The sequence below is a fragment of the Apium graveolens genome, chromosome 8 (assembly GCF_009905375.1).
Source record: "Apium graveolens cultivar Ventura chromosome 8, ASM990537v1, whole genome shotgun sequence".
NCBI lineage: Eukaryota > Viridiplantae > Streptophyta > Magnoliopsida > Apiales > Apiaceae > Apium > Apium graveolens.
In genome coordinates, this window is record NC_133654.1 from 262,201,146 (window position 1) to 262,218,842 (window position 17,697).

Genomic DNA, 17,697 nt, shown 5'->3' on the forward strand with positions numbered 1-17,697 from the left:
GCGTTCAACTTTTTCCAGATGTAGGCGCATGTCGCTGGAGAGCACTTGTTTGCCTTTTGATGTTTGAACTCGCCGGCGTTGATCTGCCTTGCGTTTTCTCGCTGATGGCTCCGCGACAGCCGGATCCAGCGACTGGTCGTGAGTAGCTTTCTCAGACGGAGGAAATAAACATCTCGGCTGTAACGTTGGCTGCTTCGACGATCCTTAATCGTCGTGAAGTTTTGGAACGGTGGGTATCTCAGTCGTGGCCTCTGTTGGTAGGACTGGTTCAGCTTCTTGCGGATCGATCTCTTCCCCAATCATGGTTTGGTTGGATATCAAGAATAAAGTTTTTTCTAGCGCCAAATGATGAAACCGAATATTTAACGAATATACGAGAATAATATTTTAAAAAAGTCTTTTTTTATTCGATTGATCAACTTTTACAAATGCATTCTAGCTCCCTTTTTATTAGAAGGAGTTAAGAGATTTTTTATTACAATTGGGGTTTATGGGCCTTAGATTAAATACTATCTATTTATTATAATAAAATTATCTGGGATCTTTTACTTTGAGTTCATGGTCTAACAGAACTCGAATCAGTTTTTTACAAATTTAAAATCTGGGTCAAATTTATCAAATAAATACAAAGTATCGCCCCCTCGTACACTTCGATTTTTCAATGGAGTCGTACTTGTAGCTCTCGTCAAAATTCCTATTTGTGGTCGGCAAAATTATAATGATTAATTTATAATTCAATCTAACAATTTGTTAATGACTGCAAAAGTAACTGAATTAAGATTTGCTAAATAAAAATAAATAAATTTTACACTTGTTATTATGGCGTGTCGTTTTTAAATTTGTTGCATTATTATAAATGTTTGATTTATCTTATTATTTTATTTAGATAATGAATGAAGCCGAGGTGACAATAGTACACTCACAATAATAAGGTTGTAATAAGAAAAGTGAAAAGAATTTCATGCTAGTTAATCAGACAAATACTATGATTTTTAAATTTATAATTAAATTAATAGCAGTGTTTTGTTAATTGTTATTGTAAATCTTATACAAACAAATCAAATAGTTCGAATATATATATATATATAATATTGAAGAATTGGAGAAAACTAAAATTTTATATATTTAGTTGAAAGGTATAGAAAAAACTATTATTACTATAACAACTTCTCGTTAAAAATACCGTGTACAACATCGTCAGTACCGTGTTTAGCATTGATTATAATCTAGTAGTATAAAATAGAATAATTATATTAATTATAACTATTAATGCCTTACAGTCAAATTATAAAATAAAAATAACTTATTTTTTTAATTTCTTTTTGTTAGTTATTAAATTACATGCGCAAATATGCAAATATTGGAAGTTAAACTTATTGACCTCGCTTGAGAGAACACATAGAATCCTTTTGTTGGCCAACTCTTATATTGGTGTTCTTTATACTTGTGTTATCATATTGCTTTGTTAGTTAATTTTTATAATTGTTTGAAATTTTTAATAACCGACCATAAAAACTTGAGGCCAATATAATAATTTAATAAAAGGGTTTTATATCAAATTACCCACCGAACTCGTTAAAATGTATCAAGTAGCTACTCAATTTCCACGGCAACTCATTTAAACAACTAAAATATTAGTATATATCACTCCGTTATATTTTTAAAAAAAAATTAACAGAAGTGTTATGTTTGCCGTGTATTTCTTTGATTATTATGGTTTATCAGCAAACTTGAGTGATTCTATCTCATCTGTATATATGTTTAATTGATCCTAAAATAATCGTTATCTTCACGAGTAAAATAAAAACTGGGTGGTCTGCGATTACAGTATTAATTTGAGTAAAATTCAACAGAGAGATGAAAATAATATGTTCTTTCAATTAGGACTCTAAATTGTTTATCTCAATTTCAAATTTCATGTGTCTGACAGTTTAACAAAAAATATACGACTATAAATTTTTAGTGTTTATCGTGTATTTCTTTTATTATTATGGTTTATCAGTAAACTTGAGTGTCTCTCTCTCATCTGTATATATGTTTATTTGGTCCTAAAATAATCTTTATCTTTACGAGTAAAATAAAAACTGGGTGGTCTGCAATTTCAGTATTAATTTGAGTAAAATTCAACAAAAAAAATGAAAAGAATATGTCATTTCAATTAGAACTCTCGTTATTTATCTCAATTTCATGTGTCTGGCGATTTAACAAAAATATATGACTACAAATTTTTAAAGTTAATATTTTCCGTTAATTTTAAATAAAAAAAATCTAACGGAGTGATATATACTAGTATTTTTGTGGTTTAAATGAGTCGACGTGGAGATTGAGTAGGTACTTAATACATTTTAACGAGTTCGGTGGGCAATAAGATATAAAACCTTTTAACAAAATGATCAAAATGCCAAAAGTCGACAATTCCTCATGAATCTCATCTCAAGAATCAAGATTCATGGCCTTCACTACCCGAACCCATCTTCATCTCCTTCCCTCCCATCTCTCTCTCCTCCCCTCTTTCTCTCTCTAAACCCTCTTCACCAAAAACCCAATCTCTCTCTGTCAATCCCTCCTCATTTCTCTTCCTCTAAGCCCAAATTAAAGCCCAAACATGTCAGGGTTTCAAATCTTGGAGAAGCCAAATACACAGAGAGTTTCAAGAAAATATTTGATGACAATGACTTGACTGTGGATGGAGAAGTGTATAATAAGACACTGAGATTAGTTGAGTGTTCCATGTTTGCTGCACTTGGTGGTCTGACTTATATACTCAGCAGCTCTCTTGCTATTGAGGTAAAAAATGTAAAATGCAACCAATTTTTGTATGTATTTATTAACATATATGATCATGTTTTGCTAGTAATTTTCTTGGCTCATCAAGTAAAATGCAGTGGATTATAAAATACGCATGGCCTTGCTCTCGAGTTTTTAAAAGGGAAGAAAGTAAGTGATTAGTAGGTAAATATTTTCATCCCATTTCTGGAGTAAAAGTTCTGGAGTGAAAGTATGTTAAATTTGCATTCATCACCACTTGGTTTCGTTCCTTTTTAAAACAAAACTCGGGAGCACGAAGATGAGTGAAAGTGAAAGTATTTACTTAACTAACAATTGCTTTCCTTACTTTTTATTTTAAAACTCGGGAGCAAGGGATAAATACTATATAAAATGTAGGATTGTGTTGGACATTTTGCCTATTAACTGAAAAAACAGTTATAGACTTAAGATAGTACAAATCACTAGACTTATGATAGTACAAATCACCGGCCACGGTAATATAAATCTAATATATGTAGGAATGTGTTCGATCACAAACATTTTAGCCAGGTGCCAACTAGAAAAAATTGGTTCGAGTAGTACAAGTTTACTAAATAACTGTTACATGACAATATGTGAAGAAATCACCGTCGTAATAGTATAAATCGTGTGTTTCTCACTGAAACTAATCATCAGTTTGTAGCTTGTTAGCTAAATTAGTTTGTTTACATACGTGTATTTGTTTTTAATGGACAAGCGGCATTTAGCATTTGCTTATAGTTAAAAGACTGAAAGAATCTACAGCTGACATAATTATTGTCAGCTGTTTTAGCTCATAGTGTTTTCCTTGCCACATTTTGTTGAACAGATGATATGTTCATCTCAGTATTAATGTATCATTTTATATTTCTGAATTATATATGGTTCTATATCCCGTCAAACAATAGCTGCAGCGAAGTAAGGCATTTTATATGCATAGAGAGGGGACTATCCTTTTCGGGCTCTTAGGGGCTAAGACACGCCTTAGTCCTTACCCATTAATATGGAGAAAGTGATCATGTTCGACTGCATACTATTTTTAAAAATCTACGATTCACCAATGATAGTATGTTTTGGCCCTCCCTCATATTTAATCCTGCCTCCGTCACTGTACATGAGTGTTATTTTAGCCTACAAACTCTACAAATTAACAGTTACAATAGTATCATACGACATACTCGTCTCATCCCAATGCTAAAAACCATCGTCACCGCACTACAAATCACCCGTCATAGTTATGTTATATCACCAGTTTGTATTTTGCAAACAGAAATGATTTTGTTTTTAATTACACGTATTCGTTTTTCGTATACACGTATTTGATATTGCAGCTGAAAGACTAATACATTGAACATTTGGCAGAATTATTTTGGCTGTTTTTTCGCCTTGCCAATAGTATTCTCCTCTATGAGATGGGGTTTATCTGCTGGAAGAAAAACCATGGTTTGTTCATGTCCATATCTCTTTTGAAGTTTTTTTCCTTTGGATTTTCGTAGATGTTAGTTGAACATTACAATATCATCGCATATTGCAGGTCGCAACTGCTATACTATTACTTGTTTTAGCTGGTCCAATTAAAGCCTTAACTTATATGGTTAGCTCCTTCTCTACTCGTAGGCATTTTTTTGTGGGTCTTTACTTGAATGCATCTATATAGAATATATTGTAAATTTTTTACTACTCTTTTATAAGGAAAAGACTGTGATTTGCTCCATTGGGTGTTTCTCTTGGTTGCATTGAGAAGTTGAAGGCATCCTTTTGGTCTCTTCGAATATTTGTGGTGGTTTGGGGCATATTTTCTAATGTACCACCAACATGTTTGATTTGCTCTGCGCAAAAATTGTTTAATATACATAGTTAATTAACTGGTTCTACGAAGTTCTATCTTACCTCCTGCTTGCTGTTTTACTTGAATATGCCGCTTTTATTTTGCAGTTGATGTATGGGTTTCTAGGATTGACAATGGGTTCATTGTGGAGGTATGTACATCTTATCTATATTGTGCCTGTATGTAAAAATTTACTGAACGACAATATAAAGGATTGTAGTTTTTCTATGACCTTTTAAACAGTTGTGTGATGCTTGAAAATTTGGCGAAGTTGTGCACAGGTTATGCACTTAGATAAAAATGACTTGCTAGTGTTACCAGTTCCTTCTAGAAAACAAATCCTTTCTTGTAATGCTCGAACCTGGAAGATTGTAACTGCAGAACCATTGATGGCTTACTGATTGATAGGATATACCAATGCTTTTATTTATATCTCAATTTTACTTCACAGACTTCTTCATTGCAAAATTCTTATTTCTCTCAAGCAACCTAGGTGATTCTTTGAACTTTTAAAAAATATGTGTCATTTTCGGTTTCTTTTTTCTTTTCTAATTGATTTGTTCTCTATTCCAACATCTTTTAGATGGGCGTCTGTTCCAAGTTCAAACCATGTATTTTTATCATGTCTCCTGGTATATTACATAATCAAGTTGATACTTTTCTTCCACTTTTTTGATTTACAGGTTAAGGGCAGGTTGGGGGCTTTCGGTTGGTCTGTCCGCAATTGTAAGTTTCTTCCTTACTATTAGTTATGCACTTCTTTGAAGCTGTTATACGCTGCAACCTGTGGTCGTAAAGTAATGCTCGATAAAATATGTCTATTTGATTTGCAGGCTCGGGCTTTGGGTGCCTCGGCGTATGTTGTGATGTTATCGTTTTTAATCAGAGAGAACATTTTTGCTCTGGTAAATTTGGACCTTGCTTGTCCCTAATTGTATAGCCAAGACTCTGAGAGGCCAGTATTTCACTAATCGACTTCCCTTACTCTGTTTGTAGATCACAATAAATGTACATGCTTCTCTAACATACATCCTCACGTCATTAGGATTTTTCACAATTCCATCAATGAACACGATATATGTCATCTTTGGAACTCTGGTATGTCTGCTTCTGCATACATTATACCTGTCTGCTTATGTTATACTTCTCCTTGCATTTGATATATAATAGTTGATGCTCTCTTCTCTCTTTTGAACAGGTTCTAATCAATAGTAGCTTCTTTGTGTTTCTGCTCCATCTTCTATACTCGGTATTCTTTACACGGCTTGGGATGAAAGAATCACTAAGCTTGCCAAAATGGTTGGAGAAGGCAATATGACTTGAAAAGAGGATTTACTTGAACTGAAGAGAGATTCTTTAAAGAATAAGTTGTGAATATATTAAAAGAACTTGTCTATATTTGTTTAGTTAGAGTGTTTTGTTAATGAATTTTATTGCAAAACGAAGTGGCGGCCTCACAAAAAAAGATGTCAAATGGCAGTATTAAAAAAAATTCTGCAGCTAATCCGTGCATAGTAGAAAACTTGAAATGCTATTTAGTTCAAAGTATATAAATAGAAGCAGATAAAACTAGAATTGGTAATTCGTTCGTGTCGTATATTTTTGTGTCGTGTAATTTCGTATTTCGTGTACTTGAAGGTCGAAAGTGTATTTTCGTGTTTAGGATTCGTGTATTTTCGGGTTCATGTACTTTTGTTTCGTGTCATTTTGTGTCGTGTTTTTTGTATAAAATTGAATATTAATATTAATTACAAGAAATAAAAAAATATAAGATTTTTAGTTTAATTATTTTACAAAATATATTAAGAATATATATTAGATCACATTTATATACATATTATAAAATTCAGTAATTATTTTAAAAATAAATATACATATATCTATCATAAATATGCATATATTCATTACAAATAGGAATGTCAAACAGATAATTGGGACAGGTATATCCGTATTCGCAATCATCAAATTCGAATACGGATAATATCCGCTTTATTTCAGATACAGAAAATATCCATTTTTTTCGGATACGAATGCAGATATTTCGGATGAAGATTATTGAAGATTTTCTACGATTAAATACAAATAATATTTTTATATATGTATAAAGTCTGTGTACAATTATATAAAATTTGTACGTATTATTTAATACATTTACACATACTATAAATTAAAAAAAAAAAAAAATTAAATTATATAAAATTATATATTTATATAATTTAAATATCATATATATATTTAGTTTCAGATTCGAATAACCCGAATTCGGATACGAATAATATCCGCTTTTTATCGGATACGGATGCGGATTTTTCAGACGAATATCGTATTTTTCAAATTTTTTTGACAGCCCTAAATTTACAAATATTAATATTTAATTATAAGACATATATTAATATTATAATTATTAATACAAATTATTCTTGGTCATATTATTCTTGGTCATGTACTTTCGTACTCGTATATCTTCGTGTCGTATACTAAAAAAGACATACACAGACACTAAATTTTCATATCATTTTGTGTCATGTAAGTCGTGTCCAAAATTAACTGGTCCATTTTTGAACTCCTACGAAAGGAAGGGTGGTAATTTGATCATTTACCGATCTGGGTCTGATAGATCCTAGTTTTTTCTTTGATGGAAGGATAAAACCTTACAAAGAAAATTATATAAATGAACCCCCTTTACTACAAATTATCATTGTTATGTGAACGCTAGAGAACTGCCTAAAAATATACGAAACACGAATATTACCGGTGACGATTGTATCAGCTTTCAACCAAAGCGAACTTTACTTTAAAGAGATTACAAAGGACAGTTTACATCACCACTTCTACCTCTTGTCTGAAGCAAAATACTGCAAGGGGTATTACTACAAATGGATTTCCCGTCTATCAATGAGGAATGAGATGTAATGAATGGCATATAGCCAAGTATAAATACAATGAATCACAGAATCAACTGGATCATGTAACTGTGCTAGATGTCCTACTGCATCCTCCAAAAACCCAATCGATCGACCAAACATACTTCGCCAGTTGATTTCACAAATAAACCTTCCACACCAATCTGCCACCTAACAGTAGTAAAGGCAAGCAAAAGCATTCATCCCTTCTGTAGATAAATAGAAAGCAACTGTAAAGTTGTAAAAAAGTAACATTGCTCGAGTATTAGATCAATTACCTGAATATGAGATTCCTAAAGTAAAGAACTGCACATTTTCAAGCCTCCTTTCTTGTTATCCTGTACATTATCAGACAACTAATAAGATACTTGGATATTTATTAATAATTAGATACTTGAAGATAAACGAAGGTGGTTAAGGGAAAAACAGAATCTGATAAATATATAAAACACTTTCAACTTAATTTAAAGATTCTTCATATATGCATGATGGTATAAGCAATGACATGTCTGATGTGCAATAAAGATTATTTAGACTGGAATACAAGTCAGCTTTCTATGAATTATTAGATGAAAGTACCGTATTATAAATACCCCTAATAACAAGCAAAACAAAATGATCTTAAAAACACCAAATCAGTTACCTGAAGCAGTAGATTCCTAAAGCAGTTGTTATTTCATGGATAACTGATGTCGCAAAATGCAGATAGAGTGCACCTGCATTCAGTTTAAAAAAAACTATTTCTTAGGTCCTTGAAAGACAATCGTCTGTGAAGCTTCTGAAGATAACAAATAGAGATGGTAAAAACGTAAAACTAAAGGAAAGATACAATTACAAGCATGCATTTTCTTCCGGGGCAAAAGTAACAGATGTGCACCAACTTAAGTTAAAGCACGGTATTTTAATGATTTCTTGAAGTTGGAATATTGTAGTCACTCGAAGCAAGCAGTGTAAGGTTAAGGAGCAAGTTGAAAGTATTCATACCCGTGTAAACACAATAACCAAGGAGAACCCATTTCTCTTCGACCAATGGAATTCTGCATAGAAGTACAATTTTAACACAACGAAGTAGAACAATCACTAATCTTAATAACACTTAAAACTTTAATTGATTTCAATGAAGAGTAAATGGAAACTTTCCCATAAAAGTTTTAGTTTTGTTAGTACTCGGATAAGTGTTAGCACATACCCATCATTTAGTCTGGCAGTGAGGGTATTTGCAATGGCAAACGGGAGATATAACAGTGACTGCAAATCGCAACATAGCTCATATTAAAAGATAGTCAATAGTAAGGGCACACAATCTACACTAACATTTTAGTGGTAGACTTATTTTAGCTTGCCTTTCTTACAAGCACCTATAATCTTCTCAATTTTGTTATTTATCTTAACAAGCCTAGACAAATTCTTATATTACAAATATATTCACAACATAACACCTGACAAACGCCATAATGCAACAAACTTTTCATGGATAATACATTCCACATAAGCAAAGTCAAATCATAGACTATGTAATGCATGCACTAACAGAGAAGGAAGTAACATCTAAAATCAGAATGTAGAGGTGAGAAAAGGTGTTTCAGCATATTTGAGCTGTACAGGGTACAATTTAGCCAATAAACCTGTGAGCTTACAGTTTTAATTTTACACATGAATAAAATAAAAAGGTCAATAATTTGTTGCACAATGTCAGATGGGTCAGCTGTTTAGGATTCTAACAAGGAGAATGAAAGTCACCAAAATTATTATGCCTTCCAGACAAATACCTAGATTCTCATTTATCAAATATACACCTGATGTCGAAATATCTCTAACAAAATTATAAACCAACAAACCATAAATGATTAGTAGTAAAATTTCATTCAAGCATAACCTACTTGAATAGTAGAACATACCATGCACATATTGGTTTTCAGTCCCTTTGGTTCATCACACAAGTGAGAAAGAACCATTCTCCCCTGCAAAGAACATATCACAACCAAGTCAGCAATCAGGAACAATAAAATTAAAGGAGAACTCAATATCACTACATTGCAAAGTTATGAAGTCTTAAGAAAACCCTCAATTCCACCTACACGTACGCACACGTACGCACAAAAAAAATATCTGGGTTTCGTTTCATCAGGTAAGGAGTCAAATCATTGTCTATTTATGCAAAAATGGCCATAAGTGAAGACAGGTAACTTCATTGGCGTTAACAGAAAGGAAAAAGAGAAAAATACGTAGAATCCTAGAAAATGCTTTCAAAGGTTTAGTTAGTATATGTTAAGAGCAATTCCTATGCTAAATGCAAAATCTCTATAGCCATCTTTACGGTTTGGCACCAAAAAACTTAAATGGGACTTACATGACAATGCTAGTTGCAAAGTGCAACCAACTACATCCAACTTTAACTAACATTTTTATCCAGCTCTTTCGCTTTCATCTAGAGTGGACTGACTTGCACCTCATTTCTAGTTAGTTAATGATATGGCAAGGATGGTTATAGCATCTTCGGTTCTAAATATACAACTAATTATCCGTTCATGAATTTTCCCATTCAACTATAGCAATGAACTAGACTAATATTTTTGTAGTTTCAGTTCTATATTATAGCTATAGAACCAAATATAGTTATGCACTGGACTTGCTCTACATCAGCATTTGAAAGGAACAAAGCCTAACTTTTTAGGATCATGCAATATATAGGGAGCGTGTATCTTACCACCAAAAATCCAAAAGCAAGTCCAGTTCCCAACACAACCATATATGGATAGTTCACCATTATATCATATGGAGAAAGATAATCCCTGCAAAAAAATAGTTCTTTTCAGATTTATATATGCATGCATCGTTGCATCTATACAAGTAAGGTTCGTAAATCTCAATAAACCATTTTTTAATTAAAAAAATGTATTCATGTATTAAACTTATGCTCGTAGATCTCCGTAATTTAAATAATATATAGCATTTATCCACAACTTGGTGTAGATGCATTTTTCTAAAAAATATACTACAAGTTTAGTAACTCTCTGAAAATACTAGCTGTACTCCAGTTAAGTACGAGTTCATTAAAATTCACAAACATCAGTGTTAAGCCTCTCCTTGATATAAAATTAAAAAAAAACGTGCATTTTATCAAACACATCATATATTCACATGTAGAAAAATTAGTACTTTGAAGAAGAAAAAATCCAATGTGGCTTTGGGGTAAAGGAAATTAGTACAGAGAGACGTACCAGATCAAGATCCCTGCCATTAGCACCACAAATGGGTAAAGCTGGGGAAAAAGACCAATTTCTTATAAAGATATGAGCAATACGACAAAAAAATTTGTTTAGCACCACAGATGGGTAAAGCTGTGGGAAAAGACCAATTTCTTATAAAGATACGAGCAATACGACAACAAATATTTGTTAAGAAATAAGCATACCATTGCTAAAGCTAGAAGCATGCTTCCTTTTCTTGCCTGGACAACTTTATAAACATTTTGCACACTGTAAAAAGCACATCACCATGTAAGATACGCATAATCTCATGAATTCTTTGCCATACAAGGTTCGGCAGAATGCCTGTGTAGTTAGCAAAAAGTATATTCTGCATATTCATTATTGAAACCTAATCTCATAATAGTGGTAATAAAGTATAGAAAAATTACTTGAATGTCAACGTCGGAATAACAGCAAAAGCAATCATCAAATACAATACTGCTCGATATGTTGGAACTTCTGAAGTACGAGACACATAAACAAGAAGCAAAATTAATATTAAAAATCCATTTTTTTGGCATGGTTATAGATCAAAATTAACTGCAATATTTACAGTACAAATAAAGTCAGTAATCAGCTATAAGAGCAAAGCAGTTGAAGCAGAGTTAAAATTTTGCATAAGCACCGTTGCAGAATTCGCCAAGGACAAGATAATAATAAATAAACTTCTATAGTAGCGGATAATTTAGAGAAGCACATCCATACGATGCATTACCACTTAATATTGGGACCCAACTCAAGAACGGCAAAGATTTTCCAAACTGATGGACCCACCACTCGGCCCCTTAAAAAATGACAAGATATATTAGTGACATGATGCAAGGGTGTATTATAGTATATCGTGTTTATATGATTAAGAACATGATACAAGTATGGCAAAGTGAGCATACCAACTATAGCTGTAAAGATATGGCCCACGTATATCAGCATGAGGCCCTCCGTGGGTCCATTAACTACAGGAAGGATTAGTGTATTGGTGAAAAAGCTGCAAAACAGAAAGAGACAGATTGATTAGCCAGAACTATCATGTAATTGTGCAATTATATCACCTTCTTAATCTACCATCTTACCACACCTCGATAGTGTGGCAATTTACCATTCATATATATTAATAGTTCAAGACCACAAAAACAACCAACAGAATATTTACACAGTTTTCTATCAACCGATGCAACTGCCGTAGAAACTGTCCTAAACAGCTATCATCACTGATATCCAGTACGGAGGTAGGAACTCAACTCAGGGCAGGTTAAACACAACTTTTCTATAAAAATAAGATATAATTCCAGCTCATATGTAATTTCATACAATATTCTCTAAAATCTATTTGGAAAGGGTTCGTGGTGGCGCAGGCTCGATACTATGCAGTGCATAGTATGCACCTCCGCATCTGCTGATATATAACCACAAACATACAGGCTGATCATTGAAAAACAACGGAAACCCAAATGAAACAAACCAGTTTAATGAAAAAAACACTTACTGTTCCCATGTGGCACCATAAAATGGAACAGCTGATATCACCCAAAACCAAAAAGTATCTTTTCCACACATGGCAGTGCTCCCGAAGGCTAACGCCTCAAACTGAAAAGATGTTGGAGAAACATGACAATGTCTGCTAATACTTGCTAGTCCATTAAATATTAAAAAGGAAAGGTATATACATTTATTTTTTAAACAGCCACGGTAAACATATTTCAAATGAAAAAACTAGTTTTAATACTGAAATATTCATTTATTTATTCGAATAGTTCTGTGCGTGTAGATGGATATAGTTCTTTGGGTTATTATTTCTTAGTCTATGTTTATAAGAATGTCTTAAAAAATTATCAAAAAAATCAATTTGTTTAAGAATTATACAAAGGGACAGTACTTAGGAACAGATATAACAGATAGGTACTTACGGTGCATGCAAGTGCATCACATCCTGCAACACAAATTTATGTATCAGTACCAATAAAAAAAGTGTGTAGCAAGGAAGAAAGAAAATAATGAGCACAGCAGCATGTATCGAAATAATCACCATGATCAAAAAGCTCTCCCAATGGACTAGAAGAATTGGTCCTTCTTGCTTGCTTGCCATCCACAGCGTCAAAAGTCTAAAATGAAATTATGGTGTCAAAAGTCTTATACAAAACAAAACCTTCAAAAGGTAATTGAAATAATTATCTAGCTTACTGCAACTATGTTCATTGTAACAGTTAATACACATAGCGTAATTAATTTGAACAGGGGACAGAGCAAAAGCAGAATGCATAGACTGCAATCATTAGCCATGTAAAAACTATAGATAAAACGCAAACCGTACATAACAAATGTACATAAATGTCCAACTCTTTAACAAACCTGGTACAGGAATAGAAGTATTCCGTGAGCAAGATGTACCCATCTGGGAGGAGGCGAATCTAAGTGAGGCGAATAAATCTGTAAACAATGATCATGAATTGAGTTTGATTCTCTTAAAAAGAACACAGATTACACAAACAATCTACAACATGTCCTAGATTAAAAATGGCAAGAGAAGGAAAGAAAACAATTTAGTTTTGCTAGGCAAGCAAAAAAGAAAGAAAAATGGCATCACTATGCTAGATAATATGCAGGTGTTTGGCATATAATTGCTTGAAGGACCGATTGACTGAACGAAAATAATTTAAGGAAATGAAACAAATAAACTTCCACTCACAAAGCCAAGGAAAGCAGATGTGACCAAGAACATAGATCCTATGAGAGTAATCTGGCAAATGACATCAAATAAAGTACAGGTAAGTGAACCGATACGGACTTCCTCGAGCTTACAAATCATTAAAATCTAACATACTTGGAAAAGATGCATACCATATTGGGTCTGGAATGGCAATCGATTACCATGTAAGAGAAACAGAAATACAATGGTTAGTTACTTGAATTACAAAAGAAATGAGAAGATAACAGCATATGACTCGAAAAACAAAGAATAAGCACCATTTGCTAAATGACAGAAACTAAGACATAATCCCTTCATTTAGACATGTGGAATCTCATACTTTCACATTCCCAAATTGATTTATATCCATGTTTTACACTATATTGAACTAAAAATCATACACAAATCATGTCAGCATTGAGACGGAACCTCAATATGGAATTTTCTCAAAAACTAAGATAAAACATAAATTTGTTATAGGGGATCATCGAAATAAGGAGGAAGAGAGGTAGCAACTTAGAGAGAGAAGAGGGGAGGAAGAGTGGTGGGAGTAAAAAGGGAGGGAGGAGGGAAAGAAAACATTTACACTACTATAAGTATTACAAGAAAGGCAAAAGTATTAGAAGGCTTAACCTATACAAGTATACATATAGGAAAACAAAAACTTGGTGACTAATCTAGGAATAGTACCTGATGTCAGTGTAGTAGAATGTCTTGCTAATGTCATAACGTTCTCATTTTAAGCAGGTTTTTTCCTCTTTACACAAGTACAAAGCAAAGTCATGAAAACCAACAAATCACAAAGTAGTGTACTGGTGGTGGGTGCTAAACTAATCAAGTTATCATGTTAAAGCTGTTCTATTGGGTTCAGAAGGAAGAATCAGAGCGTTAAGGGCTGATCATTAAAAAAGCAAGGACAACTAAAGTAATACTAAACAGAAGTCAGCAATCAAGTACAGCCTACTTGCAAGTAGCAAGCAAATTCAACCTTCCTAAGTTTCTATGATACGATTAGAAAGGTGTAACGCACTTTTATTTTGCCTACATGATATAAAACTGTTCAGCTAGATCTATTCTTTTGTCTTTTGGTAATTCCCATCTTAAATTACGTATGCAACTTCGATATCCACATTAGATATATCCACCCATGTGGAAGTGTTACAGAGAAATAATAATAGAATCAGTTAGGAAAGTAGCAATGAAAAATTTAAAGGAAGTAAAGAGATGCGCAATAAAAGGCGTGATAAACTATAAAGATCTAACCATCAAGAGAAAAAAGAATAAGTGTAACAATATACAAAATACACCATGGACATTTGCTATCAATCAGGGTGAATAAAACAACATATATAATAGAATTTTCAAAGAAAAAAGATTAAATGTAACACTAGCTGAAATGTGACTGCCATAAGAGACCCCTGACGCTAATTATGCGCATAAAAGATTTAATAAATAATTTTGTATAAAGTGTATTTTATATATTATTCAGAAATGGAATATAACTGATTAGATGTTTTAATAACATTAATCATTGATATTCCAGATTGGTGGTAACAGAATCATAAAAAATGTAGTTCATGGTAGTACCTAGTAGTAGAAAGTAGATAGAGATAAGAATCAACGGCTTATGTGATAAGCCGACTGACATTCCCTCAAAATCCTATATGCTTAACCTAGTTGCCTCCAGCTTTCTGACTTGCGAACTAGTCATATATAGTCGGACGACTTAATAACCATGGTAAGGATTGATTTTCTTTTCAACAAATATTAATTGGCTTCTAGGCTTCCGCGTAATAGAATTTCTTTGCAAACTTTTCTAATTCTCATTATGATACAAAAATAAATAGTTGAACAATAAAAATACTAGGTATTTTAGAAAACATTTAAAGGCTTCAAGTAAACTACATCTATTGTCCTACATCAACCAACTTCTGCATTTATGTTTCAACCAGATGCTTACATAACCAAGTTCACTGTACTCTCTCTTTCCATTTTCCTTCTTTTCAATTCCCGTTTACATAAATAGGATTAGAAGTAACCCATTTTAACTTTACGACACGACTTTGCAGCTATCCAACATATATACGAAGCAACTACAAGGCAAAATAACAACACAGCAAAATAAACTACCAACATAACAGAAAAGCATCTTTTATTCCGGCATGGATAGTCCCATTGCTACACATAGACTCAATCCTAAGACCCCAAATCATAATCTTAAAATGCTAAAAAACAATGAACAAAACTCAAAAAAGTAAGCACACTTACGGCATCCAAAGCGGGAAGAATGTAACACATTTAGTCCAAAAGGGTTGCAAGATATATTTAGCAACATAAGAGTGATCAACCCCACTGTACTTGTGTTTATGTAGAGCAGCAACACCATGAGCCCCTATGTAACCCATCCTCGTACTCTTTTATTCCCACAAATTTTACTGCCCAAAAAATAACAAAATCAAATAAAAACACAAACACGGCCACAACGATACAGTTGCATATCTCTCTATTTCTCTCTCTCTCTCTCCTCTCTCTCTCCCTCCCTCTCTCCCCTCTCTCTCCCTCCTGTCTCTATCTTTCCCTTACTATCTCTCTCTCACTCTCTCACTCTCTCTCTATCCCTATCTCTCCCCCTCCCTCTCTCTCTCCCTCTCTCTCTCACTCTCTCCCTGCTCTCTCTCTCCCAACCCTCTCTCTCCCTCTCTCACTCTCCCTCCCTCTCTCCCTCATATCCCTCCTCTCTCTCTCACTCCCCCTCTCTCTCACACACAAACAAAGCATCAAACACTAGATTAAAAACAAGGCCTAAAATTCAAGAAAAACAATAAATACAAAAACAGATATAACAATCAATAATAAAAAAACACACAGATCTGAAAACAATTCACAAACACAAAATCTACACATCATGGAATTAAAATTAACCTGATTAAAAATGCGGGGATGAAAAAAGATGGAGAGGGCAAAAGGGCTTAAATAAAAATGTAAGTATAATAAGTGAAGGGAATATGTGAAATGAATAAAGGGGTTACGAGATATTTATTTATTTGTTTTCTTTTTTAATTTGTCTCCCGCCCTTAATAATGGAGGACAGTATATAGAGTGTAACGGGGAAGACAAGATGTGTTAAAACGGTGTCGTGTAGAGGACGAAACTATGATTGTTTGGACAGGTAAGTGCAAGTGGGTGTTTAAACTGGCATGGGATGCGTGTCTTGGAGTTTGTGTTTTCTGGGAGTTCGTGTTTTTTTGGTTCCCTTTTTTGTTGTATTAGTTTAGTCAAGACCCCGTAAGTATTGGATAGCCCATTCATGCTCGGGCTTCTTATTTGTAGTTCTAGCCCGTTGATTTAACGGCCCAAGTCCACAGCTGCTCGTTCACGTACATTTTTCATAGAATGAACAAGTTCTTTTTTTTAAAGAAAATGTCGAATTCATTGACAACATCGGTGTTATCTGAAAGGTCGGTTAAAATTGATAAAATAATGATTATATAAAATTTATTGAACCTGTAAGTTGATTTACTCCTGTGGAATTGACTTTAACGATTGTCTAGTTTTTAAAAATAATATGTTATTATTATTTCAAGTTATATATTATAAACAGTAGGTTGTCGGACATAATAAAAGGATACTTTCAAACACTTTTTACTGAAGAACATAATCAGGGAGGAGAAATCTGTAGCTGCATCTCGTCTCAGGTTACTGAGCTTCAAAATCAAACACTTTTAGAAGATGTGACGACAGAAGAGGTCAGAGAAGTCATCTTCCATATGCATCAGAGAAAGAATCACTCAGATGGTTTGTACTTTTTTTACGACGGGCGAGATTGTGAGGACATAAATGCTACAAACATTGTCCTTATTCCCCAAAAAAAACACCCCTGCAAGTTGACGGACCTTCGTCCAATAGCCTTATGTAATGTTGCCATGAAAATCATTATCAAGGTTATTGCCAACCGTCTCAAAAAGGTGTTGGAACTGATCATCTTAGACACGCAAGGAGCTTTTCTACCAGGTCGGCTAATTTCTGATAACATCATGATTTCTTTCGAAATTATGCATTATCTAAAGAAAAAGAAATTCGGTAAAGAGGGGTATATGGCGCTTATACTTGATATGGCTAAAGTTAGGGCTGAGCATGAATTAGCCAAACCGACCGAAACCGCCCAATCCAAATCAACCAAACCGAATTTTACGGTTTACTAACGGTTTGGTTCGGTTACGGATTGGCATTTTAAAAACCGAATTT

General features: G+C 33.4%; 2 protein-coding genes across 5 annotated transcripts; one reads left to right on the plus strand and one right to left on the minus strand.

The window, feature by feature from the left end:
* Window positions 1-2,382: 2,382 nt before the first annotated feature.
* Window positions 2,383-6,197, plus strand: LOC141681041 (uncharacterized). Its single transcript, XM_074487103.1, has 8 exons — window positions 2,383-2,787; window positions 4,150-4,230; window positions 4,322-4,381; window positions 4,723-4,766; window positions 5,299-5,341; window positions 5,449-5,520; window positions 5,612-5,713; window positions 5,814-6,197. Exons 1-8 carry the CDS (start codon window positions 2,422-2,424, stop codon window positions 5,931-5,933), a joined length of 888 nt encoding a protein of 295 aa, XP_074343204.1. The 5' UTR covers window positions 2,383-2,421; the 3' UTR covers window positions 5,934-6,197.
* A 1,188-nt stretch (window positions 6,198-7,385) lies between these two features.
* On the minus strand, window positions 7,386-16,584 carry LOC141677206 (choline/ethanolaminephosphotransferase 1-like). Of its 4 annotated transcripts, XM_074483018.1 has the most exons (20): window positions 16,375-16,584; window positions 15,721-15,887; window positions 13,605-13,614; window positions 13,453-13,503; window positions 13,116-13,193; window positions 12,793-12,868; window positions 12,674-12,696; window positions 12,253-12,353; window positions 11,660-11,754; window positions 11,485-11,553; window positions 11,159-11,228; window positions 10,934-10,997; window positions 10,740-10,780; window positions 10,226-10,310; window positions 9,417-9,479; window positions 8,708-8,766; window positions 8,503-8,555; window positions 8,162-8,234; window positions 7,797-7,856; window positions 7,386-7,689 (listed from the first exon to the last, which is right to left on the minus strand). In XM_074483018.1, the coding sequence occupies exons 2-19, from the start codon at window positions 15,855-15,857 to the stop codon at window positions 7,835-7,837; spliced, it is 1,170 nt and encodes a 389-aa protein (XP_074339119.1). In that variant the 5' UTR covers window positions 15,858-15,887; window positions 16,375-16,584; the 3' UTR covers window positions 7,386-7,689; window positions 7,797-7,834. The 4 variants fall into 4 exon arrangements, with proteins under 4 accessions (XP_074339119.1, XP_074339115.1, XP_074339116.1 ...); XM_074483014.1 differs by lacking the exons at window positions 15,721-15,887; window positions 16,375-16,584 and having other exon boundaries at window positions 13,605-13,652; XM_074483015.1 differs by lacking the exons at window positions 15,721-15,887; window positions 16,375-16,584 and having other exon boundaries at window positions 7,386-7,727; window positions 13,605-13,652.
* Window positions 16,585-17,697: the final 1,113 nt, after the last annotated feature.